The sequence below is a fragment of the Oryzias latipes genome, chromosome 13, assembly GCF_002234675.1.
Source record: "Oryzias latipes chromosome 13, ASM223467v1".
In the NCBI taxonomy this organism is placed as follows: Eukaryota; Metazoa; Chordata; class Actinopteri; order Beloniformes; family Adrianichthyidae; genus Oryzias; species Oryzias latipes.
In genome coordinates this window covers 3542211-3558487 of record NC_019871.2, presented here as the reverse complement: position 1 = coordinate 3558487, position 16277 = coordinate 3542211, and the positions used below count along the sequence as shown (strand labels likewise).

The 16277-nt window shown below is 41.8% G+C and overlaps 1 protein-coding gene across 1 annotated transcript in view; it reads left to right on the top strand.

Moving 5' to 3' along the window:
- The window catches only part of LOC101161427 (S-adenosyl-L-methionine-dependent tRNA 4-demethylwyosine synthase), a 44960-nt gene extending 32363 nt beyond the window's left edge, over positions 1–12597 (top strand). Inside the window, exons 15-16 of the mRNA XM_011482222.3 lie at positions 11232–11399; positions 12168–12597. Coding sequence (XP_011480524.1) covers positions 11232–11399; positions 12168–12389 — 390 coding nt within the window. The 3' untranslated portion in view covers positions 12390–12597. The remainder of the gene's footprint in view (positions 1–11231; positions 11400–12167) is intronic.
- The last annotated feature ends 3680 nt before the right edge of the window (positions 12598–16277 follow it).

The window sequence follows — 16277 nt, the reverse complement described above, 5'->3', positions numbered from 1 at the left end:
TCAAAACGGCCAACAACCCAAAATAAAATTACCATTACCAGATTTTTCTGACGATAAAAAGCTCAAAGGCCACAAGTCATAGCAGCCAAAAAATGCATAAAGAAGAAGAAAGAAATTGTAAATAAGTCGCCCGATTGGGAGAAACTTATTTTAGAAAATATGGGAACAAGAAAGGACATTTCATGTTGAAAGAAAATCCTAATATGGGAATAGATAACAATAATAGACTGACTATCTGCACTACCGTAACACATCGATGCATATTTAGCTTCGTGGAACATAGCAGGAATCTAGTAGACTAGTGCAACTTTTTTCTGATAACCATAAAGAAGATGCTAACAAGTCAGCTAATCTCGCCAAACTATGCAAAAGAATGCAACCCACACTTTTATGGGGAAGAAGATTGATCTCAACAAAATGAAGTAAAGTAAAAGTAAAGTACCAACAGCTTTCACACACCTAGGTGTGCGAAAGTTGCTCTCCCCATTTGACCCATCCCCTGGGGGAGCGGTGAGCTGCAGACGAACCGCACTCGGGAGGCAGCAGTGTTAAGGGGCTTGCCCAAGGGCCTTCACTGGGTGATGTGAATTGCTATCGTTATCGTATTTATCGTTATCGCGATTTCAAGCTGTGCAATATCCATATCCAAAAAAGTAGGCGAAAATCGCAATAAATGGTAAACCTTAAATGTGCTAAAACAATCTTATGGCAACTTGAACTATTTAATGAATTGAATAAATCCCTGTATGCATTTGACCAATCAGACAGAGCTTTCATGTTAGATGTTGCCCTCCTAATTAAAAGCGGGTCATTTGGAGAATATTTTGACTCTTATTTAACTTAAACTTTTGCAGTGAAATGGAGATGTTTTTGTTGTTTTTGTTATTTGTTCATTTATCGCAAGTCAAATTATCATTGCAGTATTGATCTCTATTAACGCATATCGTGAGTTTTCCTCATATCGTGCAGCCCTATAGAGCACTATAAAGTCTGTCCGCCATTTTGTAGCAATTTCCTTTGTTCCTGTTTAAAAAAAAAAGTAGTTAGCATAGTGTCCTAAGTGGTGTTACCGTAGTGTGATGTCATCGTCACTAGTCGGCAAGCCCCCTGTAGCGATCTGGCAGGCCGAACACACATTGTACCTACACCGGTCTGTAAAATGTTCGTCTAAAGTTGATTTTTTCCACTAAAATTGAAGAAATTCAGTTTGTAAAAAATGTTTTTTTGTTGTTGTCGGTTCAGATGAAAGGACTGTAATTTTTTTCCTAGTTGTTCCATTTCTACTGAGGTGTTTCTGCGTCTTCATTTACCGTCTTCTTGTCATCGATCTACTGGAACTGCTGTCAGCTAAACTTTAACAATGAAAATCTGGGAAGGTTCAGCATCATTCCACACTCTGCCGCTCTTCAGTTCCACGACAGCGGCTCGGTCCGGCACTCTTCACTCCTTCTGTCTTGATTAATTCCAGTTCCAGCGTTCAAGACTCCGAAGAGACGGGAATGAGTCCCTCCAGGGGCCGGCCGTGCACCACGCTGACCTTATTCTCGTCGTTTGGAGGACTTGGTATTAATAGTGTGTGAGGTGGCACCCAGTAGCAGTCTGAGCTGCGGTTGTCATAGTGACAAATGTGCCCGACTTTCATTATTCAGTGAATCACATCACGCGAGTTATGAGCTCAGACGGCGAAGCAGAAGAAGGTGAGGGAACATGTTGGATCTGCGGCTCTTAAAAGGCTTAACATTTCAGCTAAAAGGAAAATTAAAGATTAACCTCAACTTCTAGTTTGAGGGGCTTGTTTTGTACATTTCAGCTCAAGGAACCGGAATCTTTTTCTTTTCTTTTATTAAAAAACTGACATTTTTAAGTACCTGGCTTAGACAGAGTTGGTATTCATGTGGTTCCTTTTTAAAGCTCCGCAAGAAAAAACTGTCTGATTCATAATCCAGAGCTCATCTCCTATCAGGGGAACTTGACTGCTTAGGTTTCAGCGCCGATGCTCTCCACGGGGAACCCTCCACTCTCATCTTCTCCGTCGTTCAAAGTTTTTAGTCCTGCTGGGTTTGCCTCTTTTAGCAGCAGTCTGCTAGCGGTCGCATTAAACCACCACCCGAAAGCAGCCAGAACCGCCAGCCTGAAACGTGCTGGACTAAAAGGTTTGCAGGTGGAGTTATGGATGACCACCTCCACCAGCCTAACATGCAACATTCAACACAGAGAGAACAGCTGATTAACGTGAGGATCAGAAAAACGAAAGGTTTGTTTTTTCCCAAAAACAAAATGCTTAAAGATATGTAAAGAAACATTTATATCAACCAAATACTAAATTAGATGGTAAAGGGCCTATATCCTGCAATATCAACTTTTTTAGCTGTCAAGTGTATTATAATCATTTCTTACGTAAACAACCCCAAAGTGGTATTTTGATCCGTTCACGCATCTCTAATTATATCTCTAAAAACCTGTATTCTGAGCACCAGCCCCTCCCAACCCACGAAAAGGAGCGTGTTCTCACGTTGTGACATCACAAAGTGGGGAACCGCCCCTTCCAGGAAGAGTTTGTGCTGCCAACCCCGCCCCCAGGCTAACACACACAGACCCACTTTCTCCGTGAAGCTAGCGGTGACATGCTGGGTCAAGAGTGCAAAGCTCCACAACACACACATCCATCTCTGCAAAAGTTCGTGTTTGGTTTCGTGGGCGAAACGCAGACACGCTGCTGACGCTAGGTTGACGTCATGAAATGGGATGGCAATCGAGTTGTCTTACTTACAGGTAGGAGAATGAGCTGCGACATAACTAATATTTCATGAAAAATGCACATGGGCATTTCTATGGGCACTAGGCCTGCACAATAATCGTTTTATGTGGATTGTTTGAATGTTCTGTAAATGTAATTGAAAAATTAAACAGAAAAAGGAGCTAAATTGTTAAAAATTGGAGCCATAACAAACACATTCTTGGGTCAATATTTACAGTAGAATAATCTGTCAGAGTTCTGTGCTCTTTCAGTTTTTTTTGGAAAACTTGAAACTTCAATTCTATAATTCTAGAGATTTATCAATGCTTGACTAAAGTAAATGCCCAAGACGGGCTTTCCCTCCACTGTTTCACGTCTGACAGAGATGACCTCATATATTCGTCTTTAAAAAGTCACCATCCTTTTATTGCCTGTAAAAAGTGAATCAGTAAATAAAAGTGGCTGCTCCTCGTTCTCCATGAGATAAAGCAACATTAACTTTATTGTTTAATAAAAGGTGCAACATCAGCAGATCTGTGTCTCCTGGTTCTGACTGCTTCATCAGGCTGCTGGGTTCGGTCGATTGACTGGAGCAGCTGCAGGGCGAATGGCGCCTGACGACCATCGCCTCTGCTGCCGCCTCCTTCCATCACAGGCAGACCTGCAGCCGTTTTAAACCCAGGAGGTCCAGGTGGAAATGTTCTCTGCTGCATAACAGCTGGGATAGCTTCGGTTTGTTTTCTCTAACCACCAATCAGAGATGGTTTTAAATGCGAAGAGCTTCATCTTCATCAGTTCATCATCTTCATTTCACGCTACTGAAAAAAGTTTTCGCTTAGGTTCACATCAGAGTTTGTTTTCTCAGATGGCCTCCTCCGTTTAGTACCAAAGTTCTCCAGAACTCTGGTAAAGCCTGCTCCACCTGAAAGAGGAGCCGTGGTTTACTTGCAAGCGAACCCTGGTGTGGTTTTCTTGAGCTGTAAAACGAACATAATACGCCAACAAACTAACCAGCAAACCCCAGATTGGTAACACGAGTTTTTCATCAGTCCAAGAAAAAAAGCTTGACTCAAAGCTACAGGGGTTGACTGGTTTTAGGGTTGTCCGGTCCATGGAGGGTCTCAGAGAGGAGCGGCTGCATGTTCAGGGGAGAGCGGGCGTGTCCTTCAGTTCACTTGAAGCTCATGCGACCATGAAAATGGTACATACCATTGACGTGTCGCAAGTGTATCCTGAAGTGAGGATAAATGCCGTGCACACTCTATTGACGTGCGCAGGGTTGCGTGGCGTATCCGTGGCAACCCCCGTTTCCTATTACTGGAGTAGAAATGCGGCCCCACATCAGCAAAGCTAACACTGGCTGTCAGCACCGCTGTGTTAACGAAGAACCAACTGATAGAGGTTTTGGAAGTCACAGGAAGTTGGGAAGTGATGCCATTACGACTTTGTTTTTGTTTTTGGACACATCAGATAATTAACCAGCAGGTAAACCAGGAGTCACTGTAAATGATCGCATTTATGTGGGGGGGTTTATATTTCTTCATTGTCAGAAGAACGAGAGAGTTTCAGTAAAAAGACGACTAACAAAACTACTCTGGGGGATCACTATAGTTCAACCTTCACCTGGAAAGCCTCATCCTGTTTGCCGTGGTAACACTTGACCCGCTTGGCGAGCTTTCCTGCTGCCGTACGTTACGCGGCAGAGCGGAAGCGGGGCTGGTCTGGAGATGCTCCTGATGAGACGGGAAAGACGCGTCTGTATGTTGATGTAACATCTGTGACGACGGGAAGCGCCGACCTGTCCAGGAAGGCTGCTGATGTTAAGCAGATCTAGAGGGCCCCACCACACACACACACCTTTTTGTGTGGGGCTCATTTTACAACAGAGGTTTACTCTCCAGCACACTCCCACACTGATGGGATCGACCTCCCGCCATCATTTCGCCCGTCTTTTTTTGAAGACCCTCGTTGAAGACCCCAGCGGTGGTGCAGGTTGGCAGGAGCTTTTCGTTTCTGTCTTGTTTATGAGAGACGGCAAAAAAAGCTTTAGAGGAACAGAGGATAGTTTTGTTATTGTTGAAAAGGTTCCTCCAGTCGTATTCAGTGTTTTCATAGCTGCTGAGGCGGACCGGAGGTAACCCCCCCCCTCCCTCCCCCCCGCTTCATTCAGCTTCATTGGAGCTGTTGCTTAACCTTCAAACACCTGAGGTTTAACTTCTGCTTTAAATTTCTTTGAATCACTGATTCCAATGAATTCCAATTGACTGGAAAATGAGCTGTAAAAATGATTCATTTTTCTTAAAAAAAATCTGTCTTTAGTGTGCCACAGGCGTTGTTTTGTGTCACGCCTTTATTGTGCGATCAGACTCTCACTGCTGCCATAAACCTCTGTGCTTTCTTTTTTACTTAATCATAATTTTAATTTACTTACCTAATTTACTTTTTTACTTAATCATAAATATGGATATAGTTTGCTCTGAAATCCTTAATGATCCTCTGTCCTTTTTTAAATCCACTCCTATTTGAGGTCATGGGGTTGCTGGAGCCTATCCATTAGCTGTCTAAGACAATGGTGTCGAACTCATTGTGGTTCTGGGGCCACATTCAACCCGTCTGATCCCTAGTGGGCCAGACCAGTAACATAAAAGCAAAAGTTGGAAAAAATGCCTCAACCAACACGGCAGCCTAATAATTTATTATTACACATTCATTCACAATGGCCAATGGATCTCAAATAAAATGCATTTCACTTAAAAAAATGGGTTAATTCAATTTTATACAGACTGAATAATTTACATCTGAAGCAGTTAACTTAGTTAAGCTCCTTTCTCATGAAACTTCATCCAGCCATCAATATCAGGATTCAGATCCTGTACAGAAACACATTTACTGTCATTCAAGTATGCAAAACACAATGAAATGTTTAAGAGACTTTTCCTGGTTTGCTGCCTGAATTTTGTGCCTTCTTCCTGACCTTTAATGGGCGCCATCAGTGACCAGACTGACATCAGTGACCAGTTCACTCCAACATAGTCTGGTGCAGTAACTGAGGCTAATTATGTCATCAGCTGTTGTGTCCATCAACTCAAGAAACGAAATAACCGGCTGCATTTAAACAGGTTGTTTATCAGTCCAGCAAATAGTTGGCAAATCTTCGCTTTTCCTTAATCCAAATTAGGTCTGCATAATAAATCACAAATTTAACGTTATCGCAATATCAAGCTGTGCAATATGCATATCGCGAAAAGATCGGGAAAATCGCAATAAATGGTTAACTTAAATATGCTAAAACAATCCTATGGCATCTTGAAGTATTTCAGTGTCTATAGAAAGCAATGGGATTTTGGTTTCTTGGAGCCAGTGGGTACTTCCTGTTGTATTCTTGTTGTACATGTATAAGCGTTCTCATACCCACGTAGGCGCGGTTTATTTAGTTTTTTCCTCATGGAAATTCACCCGGAATCCTCGGAAATGTATTTATTATTTTTTGTGAAGGAAAATTTCCAAACAAAGGCTGCATCCCTTTATGATTAAGACGACTTTAAAAACTAAATCTGGTGATGCAACTCAAACAAAAACCAAATGCTTCGTTTTGTGCTGCTCCTTTAGGTCTGCTGCACATTTAAAAAAGATAAAAGTCATTGCTCCGTGTTGTTGATGTATTGAGGATCGACTCCGGGGAGGCCGGGCCGTCGTTTCAAAGTTGCTTTTCTTCAGATTTGGGTATTGATCCTCAGCAGAATGAGCTCCAACACTAACAGGACAGCTGCTGCAGAGCTCCTGGTGAGGGGGTGGATCAATCGTTAAACCCCGCCCAATTCCCCTGCTTTATTTAGATGCTTTTGTAAAAGTGTTTTTTTGTGCTACAGATCCGTAATTCAATGATAAAAAGTCCTGAAAAGTTCAGAAGCAGCAGAGAACTGAACAGAACTGTGAAGCAGAGCGTTCATTATCACATCCGTCTGTGGAACAGACTGAGGGTCACTGCTGGGACTGGCTTTCAAACCGCTCCTATTTCTTTTTTTACCTTTATCTCCTCTTTCTTCCTCCTGCATTTGACTCCCTGCTTCCCTCCTTCCTTCCTCTGTGTGAATCTGTTACTGACCCGATAAGCTTCTCCTGCCTCTGGACCACAAACGAGATATCGACCCGAGCGTCAGGAAACCGGCAATTAGTGCAGAAGACCGGTGACACTGAGATAAAGCTGCTTCATCACAGAACCAGGGGTCCAAATGACCCGGCCCTGCAGCCCATTCCTGGATCTGATGTCATCAGGATGGAACCCCCTCAAAAAAAAAAACTGAACATTTTCACCTTTGTTTGATGGCAGAAAGTGAAGAAATCTTGAAAAAATGTGAACAATTAATCCTGAAAAAAACACTGTTATTAAAAATAAATGCAGATCTAGTATAAAACAATGTAATGTTGGTAGCTAGAAACTATTTTAATATGAACATCCAGATAAATAATATTGTATTAAGTTGAAAGAAGAAAACATTTTTAGATGTAAAGAATTGTCAAATTAAACCTAAATAAGCAAAACAATTTTACCAAAACAGCTGAAAAACTTGGAAGAAGCAAAGAAAAACAGCCAAGATTTTAGGATACTTGAAAAAAAATTAATTATTAATTAATTATTGTCCTTATTTTTAATTATAATTTTTATTTATTAATTTATAACAATTTACATTCAGGATTGAATCTTAACAATTACTTTACAAAAGTACAATAAATGTGTAAAAGAATAAAAGCTGGTAAATCAGACTGTAAAAATGCTTCAGCAAAAGTTGAAGCAGAAAAGACTAGAACATTTGAAAAGAAACATCAAAGTAACAACAAAATGCAGAATATTACAGGATAACAAATAATCTTGCAAAATAAAAGGAAAAATCATAAAAAAAGCAGAATAATTATCAAACAACTCAGGTAAATACTGTATTTCCTCTTTAACTGTTATTGAAGGAGCAGGAAAAGATGAAAAATACTCTATGATAAAGATTTGCATCATGGACGTTTAGCTGAAAAATCTGCAGCAACTGTTTAATGCTGGCGCGTCAAAATGGACCAAAGTCCCTGATGAATGTTTCCAGAACCGTGATGAATCCATGCCACCGAGGATTAAGGCGGTTCTGAAGGCCTAAGGGGTTCCAACCCGGTACGAACAAGGGTTAGGGTTAGTGTTTAAAGAAACCATAAATGATAATTGAGTTGAAAAAATATAAAAACAATACTTCACAAACAATACCAGGTTCTGTTCCCGCCTTGCCTGCCTCTGTGTCGAGGTGTCCTTGGAAACATGAACCCCAGGGTGCTCCTGGTGGTTATAGGTTGGCGCCAGTGTTTGGCATCAGTGTGTGAATTGGACTGTAAAGCACTTTGAGCAAAGTAGAAAAGTGCTACGTTTACTATTATGTACTCTGTATCAGGGGCGTCCAAATCCAGGCCTCAAGAGCCGGCCTCCTGCTAGCTTTTCCAGATACCCTGCCTTATCTGCTACCGATGACCTGGATCAGCTGATTTCAGCCAATAAGGAGCTCCAATGGCAGGATGGTTGGAGAACCTGTAGGACACCGACCCTCGAGGTCTGGATTTGGGCAACCCTGCTCTAAATGAACAATTTACTTCAACAAGAGTGACAGTTTGAGAGGGACCTGCTGTCCATGGTGTCTGAAAGGAAGTTGTTTGGCAGTAAAGAGCTTCTGGGCAAAAGTAAGTCCTCAGAGTTGATCAAATATCAGAAATGACAATTTAACAAATATTTTAAAAGGTGCATTTTTAGATACTTTGGAAAAACTAACATCAAAAAGGAGAAATTTGACTAAACTTAAGTCTTGAATCTTTATGAAGTAAAATAAAAGTGAGATTCCTCCTTTTCCTGTCATCCGCTGTTTCATCAAGATGGGGGGACGAACCGTTAGGAGGATGAATTGTGCTGCGTTTCACTTTTCCACCATTACCGGAGGCAAAGCCTTTGTAGTGAACCCATTAGTTCTTAGTTCATCCTTTATGATGCGACACATGGAGCGCCTGCACTTCAGCACCCTCCCCTCACTGAAACCCCACGTTTGATTAATGGTCGCGGCCACGCAATCCGTCCTGCTTAGCGTCCAGCAGACCTCGCCACTCACACAGGAACCGGATTACAAGAGGGAACGGGGTGTGTGTGTGTTTTTGTGTGTACATATGTGCAGAAACACACACAGGTGGAGCTCAAATGATCAACGTTTCCGTCGGAGAGAAAGAAAATGGATTCTTCAGGCAGGTGGAGGGCTCGTTCTGCGCCACATCTCTCCCACTCACTTCCTGAGGTGATGCAGAACATTAGTGCCCCCCCCCCACGTCGGAAAGATCTGCGTTCTCCTCAACCTTCTTGATTTATTGGTATTCCCAGAAAGTTGATCTTCATTCAGTGGGCCTTCAGCCAAGCCTGCGATCTTCAAGGCTTCATCCTTTCCCACTGTGCTGTTTAGATGTTTACTCAGAATCCACAATCCGCCAAAAATCAAAAATAATTTAAAAAAATAACAAAAATACTTATGTTATGATTGTACTCTTCTGTAGAGATCAAATTACTTTTTTTTCTTTACAAAATAACCCATAGAGTCAAAGTTTCTTTTGAGTTTCTCTCTTTTGTTTTCATACGTCTCGGTTTGCAGTCGTGTAGTTTAGTCCGTTTGGTTCTTCGTACAGGTAGAGCCCAAGCTGACGTTCCAGGCTTTGAAATTATCATAAGAAATGTTAATGACTAGCAGGGATCAGAAACAGAGGAGTAAGGAGTTCTGGTGTAAACAAAGTGGACGACTGGTTCATGAAAAGGTGTAAAGAAAATCATCTTTAAGTATCAAGATTATTTATATCAGCGTGTCATCTGTGTACTACATCAATAATTTAGTCTTTTTGCAAATGGGACCATGTAGATGTCTAGTTCTACAACGTTTTTTTGTGGATTAAATATAAGTTAGATTGTTCTTTCCATTTCCATTTTTGTCAAAAGCAAAAGCTTTGATTTTTATCTGTACATGCTGCCTCTCAGTCAGATCATTCACATTAAAAGAATATCATATTTTATGCAGATGATGCTCAACTTTTTCCAATCTACCATTTATTTGGCTCTGCTGTTTAAAGTAACTAAACTCCTTCACACACGATCCTTTCCTTCAGTTCAGCGACCACCATATTTTCCAAAGTATAAGTCGCAGGAGCCCAAAAAGGCACAAAAAAGAAGAAAAAAACATATAAGTCGCTCCAAGAGTATAAGTTGCACCTTTAAGAGTAAAGTCCATCATTTATGAACAAATTTGCCAAGCCCGTAGTAATGCTGTGTTCACACCAAACATAATTCATGCGTCAAACTCACATCCGCTGCCTTTTTATGATGCGCGTCAAGTTTAATGCTCAATGCTTGTCCAAAAATGTCTTCATAGACTAGACGCGCCCACTGCCTACAGAGAAAATACTGTCTGAAGCTTTTAGCCTCATCGCGACATGGAGCCTTTGACTGTATATCTTGTTTATACTGCACGGAAGACATGAACAATGTTGACAGATGACATTTGATTATTTTGAAGAGCTCTCCGAAAGCATCAAAAATCACGTCTCCATCTCTGGGGTCATGAGATCATTCAGTCTTTTTCTTACGGCGATCATCACCTTCTATACAGCAGCAGCTGCATCTCAATGACCGTACTTAGCTGTTCTTCTGTCGGACAGTTTCATGACTTGCTTTCCTACATAAGTCCAAGGAGGGAAAAAAGTATTTTTGTCAAGATACATATAAGAAAAACATCATAATGTTCTGGAGAAAAACCATCAGATTCTCCTCCATGTTTGTTTTAGAGGGCGCTTCTTCTTCTGTGTTGCTGTCAGAAGCAAATACTGATACATGCACCTACAGCGCCCTCTAGGGTTTGTTAGTGGGAAACAACCAGTTGTTGGTGAGAAGATAACGAATATCCGAGCCTATTTATGTTTTAAAAAATTACAAAGATGTTGCTCCTGAGTATAAGTCACACCCCTGGCCAATCTATGAAAAAAAAACACAATTTATACTCCGCAAGATACGGCAAACGTCCAGAATCCATGACTCAACATGTAGACATCGACCCCTGGAACCTTCATGTTCACAATGCCGTTGAATCTTTCCGTGTCTGTAAAACAAATTAAAATTCACCTTGAGTTTTCGTCCACACTTCCCTCCAGGTGTGTGGAAGTAAAGTAGCATGGAGGCTCTCCTGCTGTTTGTCCTGAAGACTTTTCAGAGCTGTTCTATGACCTGAACCTAACCGGAATTCTCAGAAACACATTCTTACATCTTTTTTTGTCTAGATTATTACTTAGCCCATCAAGACGACTGTTGTGAATTTGGGCTATATAAATAAAATTGAATTGAATTATGAAACTACATTCTGATGACAGGCAGGGTTTTGAGTCTTTGTTGTCGTTTAACCGTGAAGCTCCGCCCCTGTGACTGACAGTTGAAGTTGTTCTTTGACAGGGCGTGACGTACTGCGGGGAAAGCTCCGCCAGTACTCTGACCATGGCAAACGTCCCCTGGCACCAGGAGGTGGTCGCCTTCGTCCAGCAGCTGGCCGCCATGCTGCCCGAGTATGAGGTCGCCTGCGAGCACGAGCACTCAAACTGCTTACTCATCGCTCACGAAAAGGTAAGAGCCGCACCAAGGGCCGTCTCGGCGTCCAAAGTGACAAAAATGAGACTTGGAAGAATTTGAGTTTAGTGAAAATCTGCTGCAAAACTGACCTTAAGTTTTGGTTGGTGACCTTCATGCTCTAATGGATGGATGGACTCAAAGATCCTGAACACATGCTCGTCTGCTGTGAATTTGTCCCAAAAGGGTTTGACAAGAAATGTTATCTGAAGTCCTGCCTCAATTAATGTTGCCACGGCAACTGCACAGATTATAGTCAGAACGGTTTCTCTTAATTGAAGTGTTAAAAGAAGCTTCTTTTCCTTTTGTGTTTGAAATGGGGTCAAATGTGGTGAACTTGATCCGGAACATCACCTCTGGATTTTACTGTCCTCATAGTCCTACAGAACGTTTCCACCTACGTTTGGGTTCCAGTCAGAGCGCCTGAAACTTACAACTTCAAGCTGTGTCTTCAATTAACTTTCCAAAAATGAAAGCCCAATTGTCATAAAGCATCCAAATGCCGAGACCGGCTGGCAGAGATGCTCCAGAGCACAATTCACCAGACTCTGGTGCAGATCAGTCGGCAAACAATCCAACATCAAAGCTCAATGACTTCTGGAACTGTCACGGGTTCAACAGTCATGGTGGAAAACGGCCAAACCCACATGGAGCTGGTGGAACCAAGAACAACCGCTTCCATTGATCAGAGTAGAAATGCCTTTAAAGTCGTGCTTTAGCGGGAAAGCCGGTTTTTGAGGTTAAACTTTGCTGTTCTGGTTTTAGTTTAAGCTGGACGGGGATTGGTGGACCTGGATCGACTACGAGCGTTTCCAGGACCTGGTCCAGGCTCAGCAGGACAGCGGGGGCCGGCAGACGTTCTCAGCCCTGGACTACATGGCCAAAACCCCCAGCTGGGCTCTGTTTGGAGCGCGTGAACAAGGGTTTGACCCCGCCGACACGCGATTCCAGAGACGCAACAAAACCAAAGACATCTCTGGGTGCTGACGAGGCAAAAGCGTTGAAACTGTGACATCCGTTTTGGTTTTTATGGTTTCTTTTTTTCGTGTTGTGCTCGTTTTTTGGGGCTTTTTGATTTAGCCGAGATCTCGAACAGAACAGTCGAGAAAGTGGAGCTCTGGAAGTCCATCTCTGCATGTGTCCTGAGGTCGATTTGTTTCAATAAAAGGATTTCTGTCTCTTGGTTTCTAAAAAATCTGAACGTTTGTCTGAAGTTTCTGTTATAAATCTCATTTGTTTTTTGGATTTAAGCTGCGAGAGAAAAAATGAAGATTTTTAAAAATGTTTTTCTCCTCTTAAAATAAATACATTTGAATAAAATATTTTACTGTATTTTTTTATAAAACAAATATTTACATTCCTAATAACGGATTTACTTTCAACGGTTTTCTGTTCCTTTTCCATTAAAAAAGAAGCTGCTAACATGTGAAAAGCTGTTTTTACTGCTCAGTTTCTACCCGAACTCCTTCAGGATCAAAGTTTAGCCTCCGTTTGAAGCTCAGACTCGCGGCGCCGGACATCCGGAGTCCTTTCTTACTGGGATTTTTAGGTAGGAACGCTGGAGAACAGAAGAAAAGGCTTGGATCCTCTCAGATTCCACCTGCTAAATCTCTCCTCTCTTTTGTGGATCTCTATTTGTCTTCAAATGAACTCTAAAATCCCCCTTCATGCAGGGTCTTTATCGCTTGTTGAAGGTTTCTGCAGGTCGTCTGGATCCACCGCATCAACGTCCTGGAACTGCAGGAGTTCTTCATCACAAGTTCTTCTCCGCTCTGACCTCCACGTGTTTCTCTGCAGGTACGTTGTGCTGAAGGTTCAGCGGAATGAGTTTCAGTCACATTTTCCTTTAATATTTACAAAAGGAAACGTCTGCTTCACCGCTGAAAAATCAAGTTTGTGATGTTCTCACATGTCAAAAACGCAGTAAGTTGCCCTTGAAAAGTCCTTTGAAATTGTCTTTTTTTTTGGTTTGTTTTCTTTCTATGCCTTGTTGCCTTCAAGAAAGGTTTAACGTCGCAGAGTTGCCATGGCAACACCTTGTGTTGTAGACGGGGATGATTATTAAATACCTCTGGCTCCCTAAATGTTTGGACTTTTGATTCAGACTGTTAAAATCTCAAGTTCCGAAAAACTCAAAAGTCTGTTAATAGATAGAGTTTTCCTGAGTTTGGGACAGAACCGGGAAAGTTTAGTGAAAGGATGTCGGATGTGAAACATGGACGGTCTCTCCATGTAAATGTGCAGTTCAACTAGAAGGACCTGTGGATTCTTGAGCACTTTTTGCTCCTCCCCTTCCCTCCTAACAGTCAGAGTCTGGATTCTCCTCCCGCCCTTCCACGGCCTCTCAGGCTCAGACAAAGCCTGGTGCCGTTTCTCCGTCCCCGAGCTCGGCTTTCAAAAGCCTTAATCAGCCCTCTCGAATGTCAGCAGCTTTCCTTCTGGCATCATTGCTCATCAGAGCAGGTGCTGATGGGAGCCAGAAACTCCTCCAGATGCACAACATCCAAACTAACGCAGAAACATCGATATCCAACAGGGAAAACCGGTTAATAGCTGCGTTTATGCACTTTGTGTTGGCTCCACAGAGACCGACCGTCATGTAAACGTTCTACGGTTTGATTTCTGTCAAGAAATGAGGAAATCGGAGTGTAGTTTGTGTGGACGGTGTGAAGGGACGTTTTTTAACGGAAGAATACGTCCAAAGAGAGCTTTCTGACACAAGTCGGAAGTAAATTTTCAATGAACTCTCGCCGCTCTGCAGAAACTATGTCCTAAAACACCGACGCGTGGTTCTTGGCTAAAAACGCCATCATCGTCATTGAAAAGACCACTGGAAACGCTTTGAAAATGGATCAAAATGCGATAAAGTGGGACTTTACGACCCTGAGTGGCCTGGACAACCCAAAAACCTGGAGCACGGGTCAACGCCCTTATATGGGCGGCATCACGGCCTTTTCCCTAGCGTTCTGTCGCTGCGCTCATCGCTCCTGCATCCTTAGCCGGATAACTCCAAACTCCAAACGTTGGGTTTAGGAAGGCTGTCTGGCTGTTCAGCTTGATGTAGGAAACGCAGATGAACCAATAGGGTTTTTTTTCTCAAATGGATCTCCATCTTTAGCTGAAAAATCTCAACATCTTCTCGTCTCGCGTTGACGGGTCAAAATGCCCCAAAAACAATGGAGGAATCCTCTCTGGGGACTTTGCAGAAGCTCAAGGACATTCCTGACCAAATGAAGGCAAAACCCGTCCATTTTTACTCCCTCCACGGCGGTTTTTCCTCCTCAAAAACGTGTCCTGTCAGTAAAACCTTAAACACAGTCGGCCTCTGGAGCGGCACACTTCATTCACAAGTAGTGAGTTTCATTTTAAGACGAGGATAAGAAAGCGGGTCTGAATGAGCTGGTGTGTGTGGGTGGAGTGAGGACAGTCACAGTCAGCCTGTAACACTGTGAAGCTCCTCACACAGGGAACACATGACAACGCAGATGCCTCACATCGGAGAGACCGAGCGTCCTGCGAGCGCCGCTTCTGTCAGCCGCGTTTGGCTGAAACGCCACCGACCAAATATAGGCGCAGGAAGTCTAGCTTGAAATGTGAAGCACAGTCGGATGGAAGACGAGAAGATCGGACGTTTCGGTGTCAATTCTGTTGTTTTAGACGTCAAATGTGACCGGCTTGGAGGTAAACTCCACGGTTCTTGGTTTAAAACACATTTATTGTACTAAAATTACACCGAAAGGTTCTCATTTTAGCAAATTGTTAACTCAGTCGTTGTTAATTAAATATGTGACCACCTAATTAACCGTAAACCAACAGGATTTTCAGTGTTTCCATGAAAGAAATCAATATGCTTGAATTTTTAGACATTTTTGAGGAAAAAATAGTAAGAAGTTAAGAAAATGTATTGAAAACATTTTAAATTAAAGTCATTTGACTACAATGACAACAAATTAAACCTGTAAATTAACTAGATAATGTCAATTGTTTAATTTTACACACTAGACATACAAAAATATTTATTACATTTTAACCAAGAAGGAATTTTCTCCAATTACTCAAATTTCTGTATCATTTTATGAATATCAGAAAATTAAAAATAGAAGTATTTCTTTAAAAAACATGAAATAGTATAAGAATGGGAATCTGTTTTAGAAATGATAAATAATATAAATGGTGATCTTTAATCACCTGAAGTGAAGACTAAATGAAAACGATGTCGCGCTTCAAACAGATTTATGTCAAAGACCAAAACGTTCCAGATTTGGCTGAACAACAGCCTGTAGAAAACAATATAACTCTGTAAAAAACAAAACACTAAAGCATTTTAAAGAATCAGACCTTAAACGAACCAAATGGAAACCCCTTCTTCTTATTGCTTTCTAGCCTGCAAATATTAAACCACAAAATGATCCACAGATTTCACCATTTCTTTCTGTTAAAACTGTTTTTCATTTATCCTCTACAGTCACACTTTTTAATCTTTTTAATCTAAGGGTGAATAGTCCGTTGGTCCAGACAGAGTCCGCTTAATTGGGTCTGGATCAGTCCTGAACCGTGCGTTGGGTCTGCCATCAATCGGACCTTCCTGTTCGGAACCAAAGCTTGTACACAAAACCACATGACTAAAGATCTCTTTAGTCATTGGCCAGGAAGTATGAGGGCGGGGCTAAGCAGCTAGAGAAGGAAAAGTCCTGCACTTTGCAATCCTTGTCAGGATAGTTCACTGATTTTTTTTTTTTGTTTTACCTTTCGAAATATATCATATATAATATCAAAGTAGCAGGAAGCTAACAACAGAAAGCTAACAGCACTATTACCCAGTTCTTTAGATGAATTGGAGGACTTTTATAAACGAATATTTACTTTGTCTCTCCT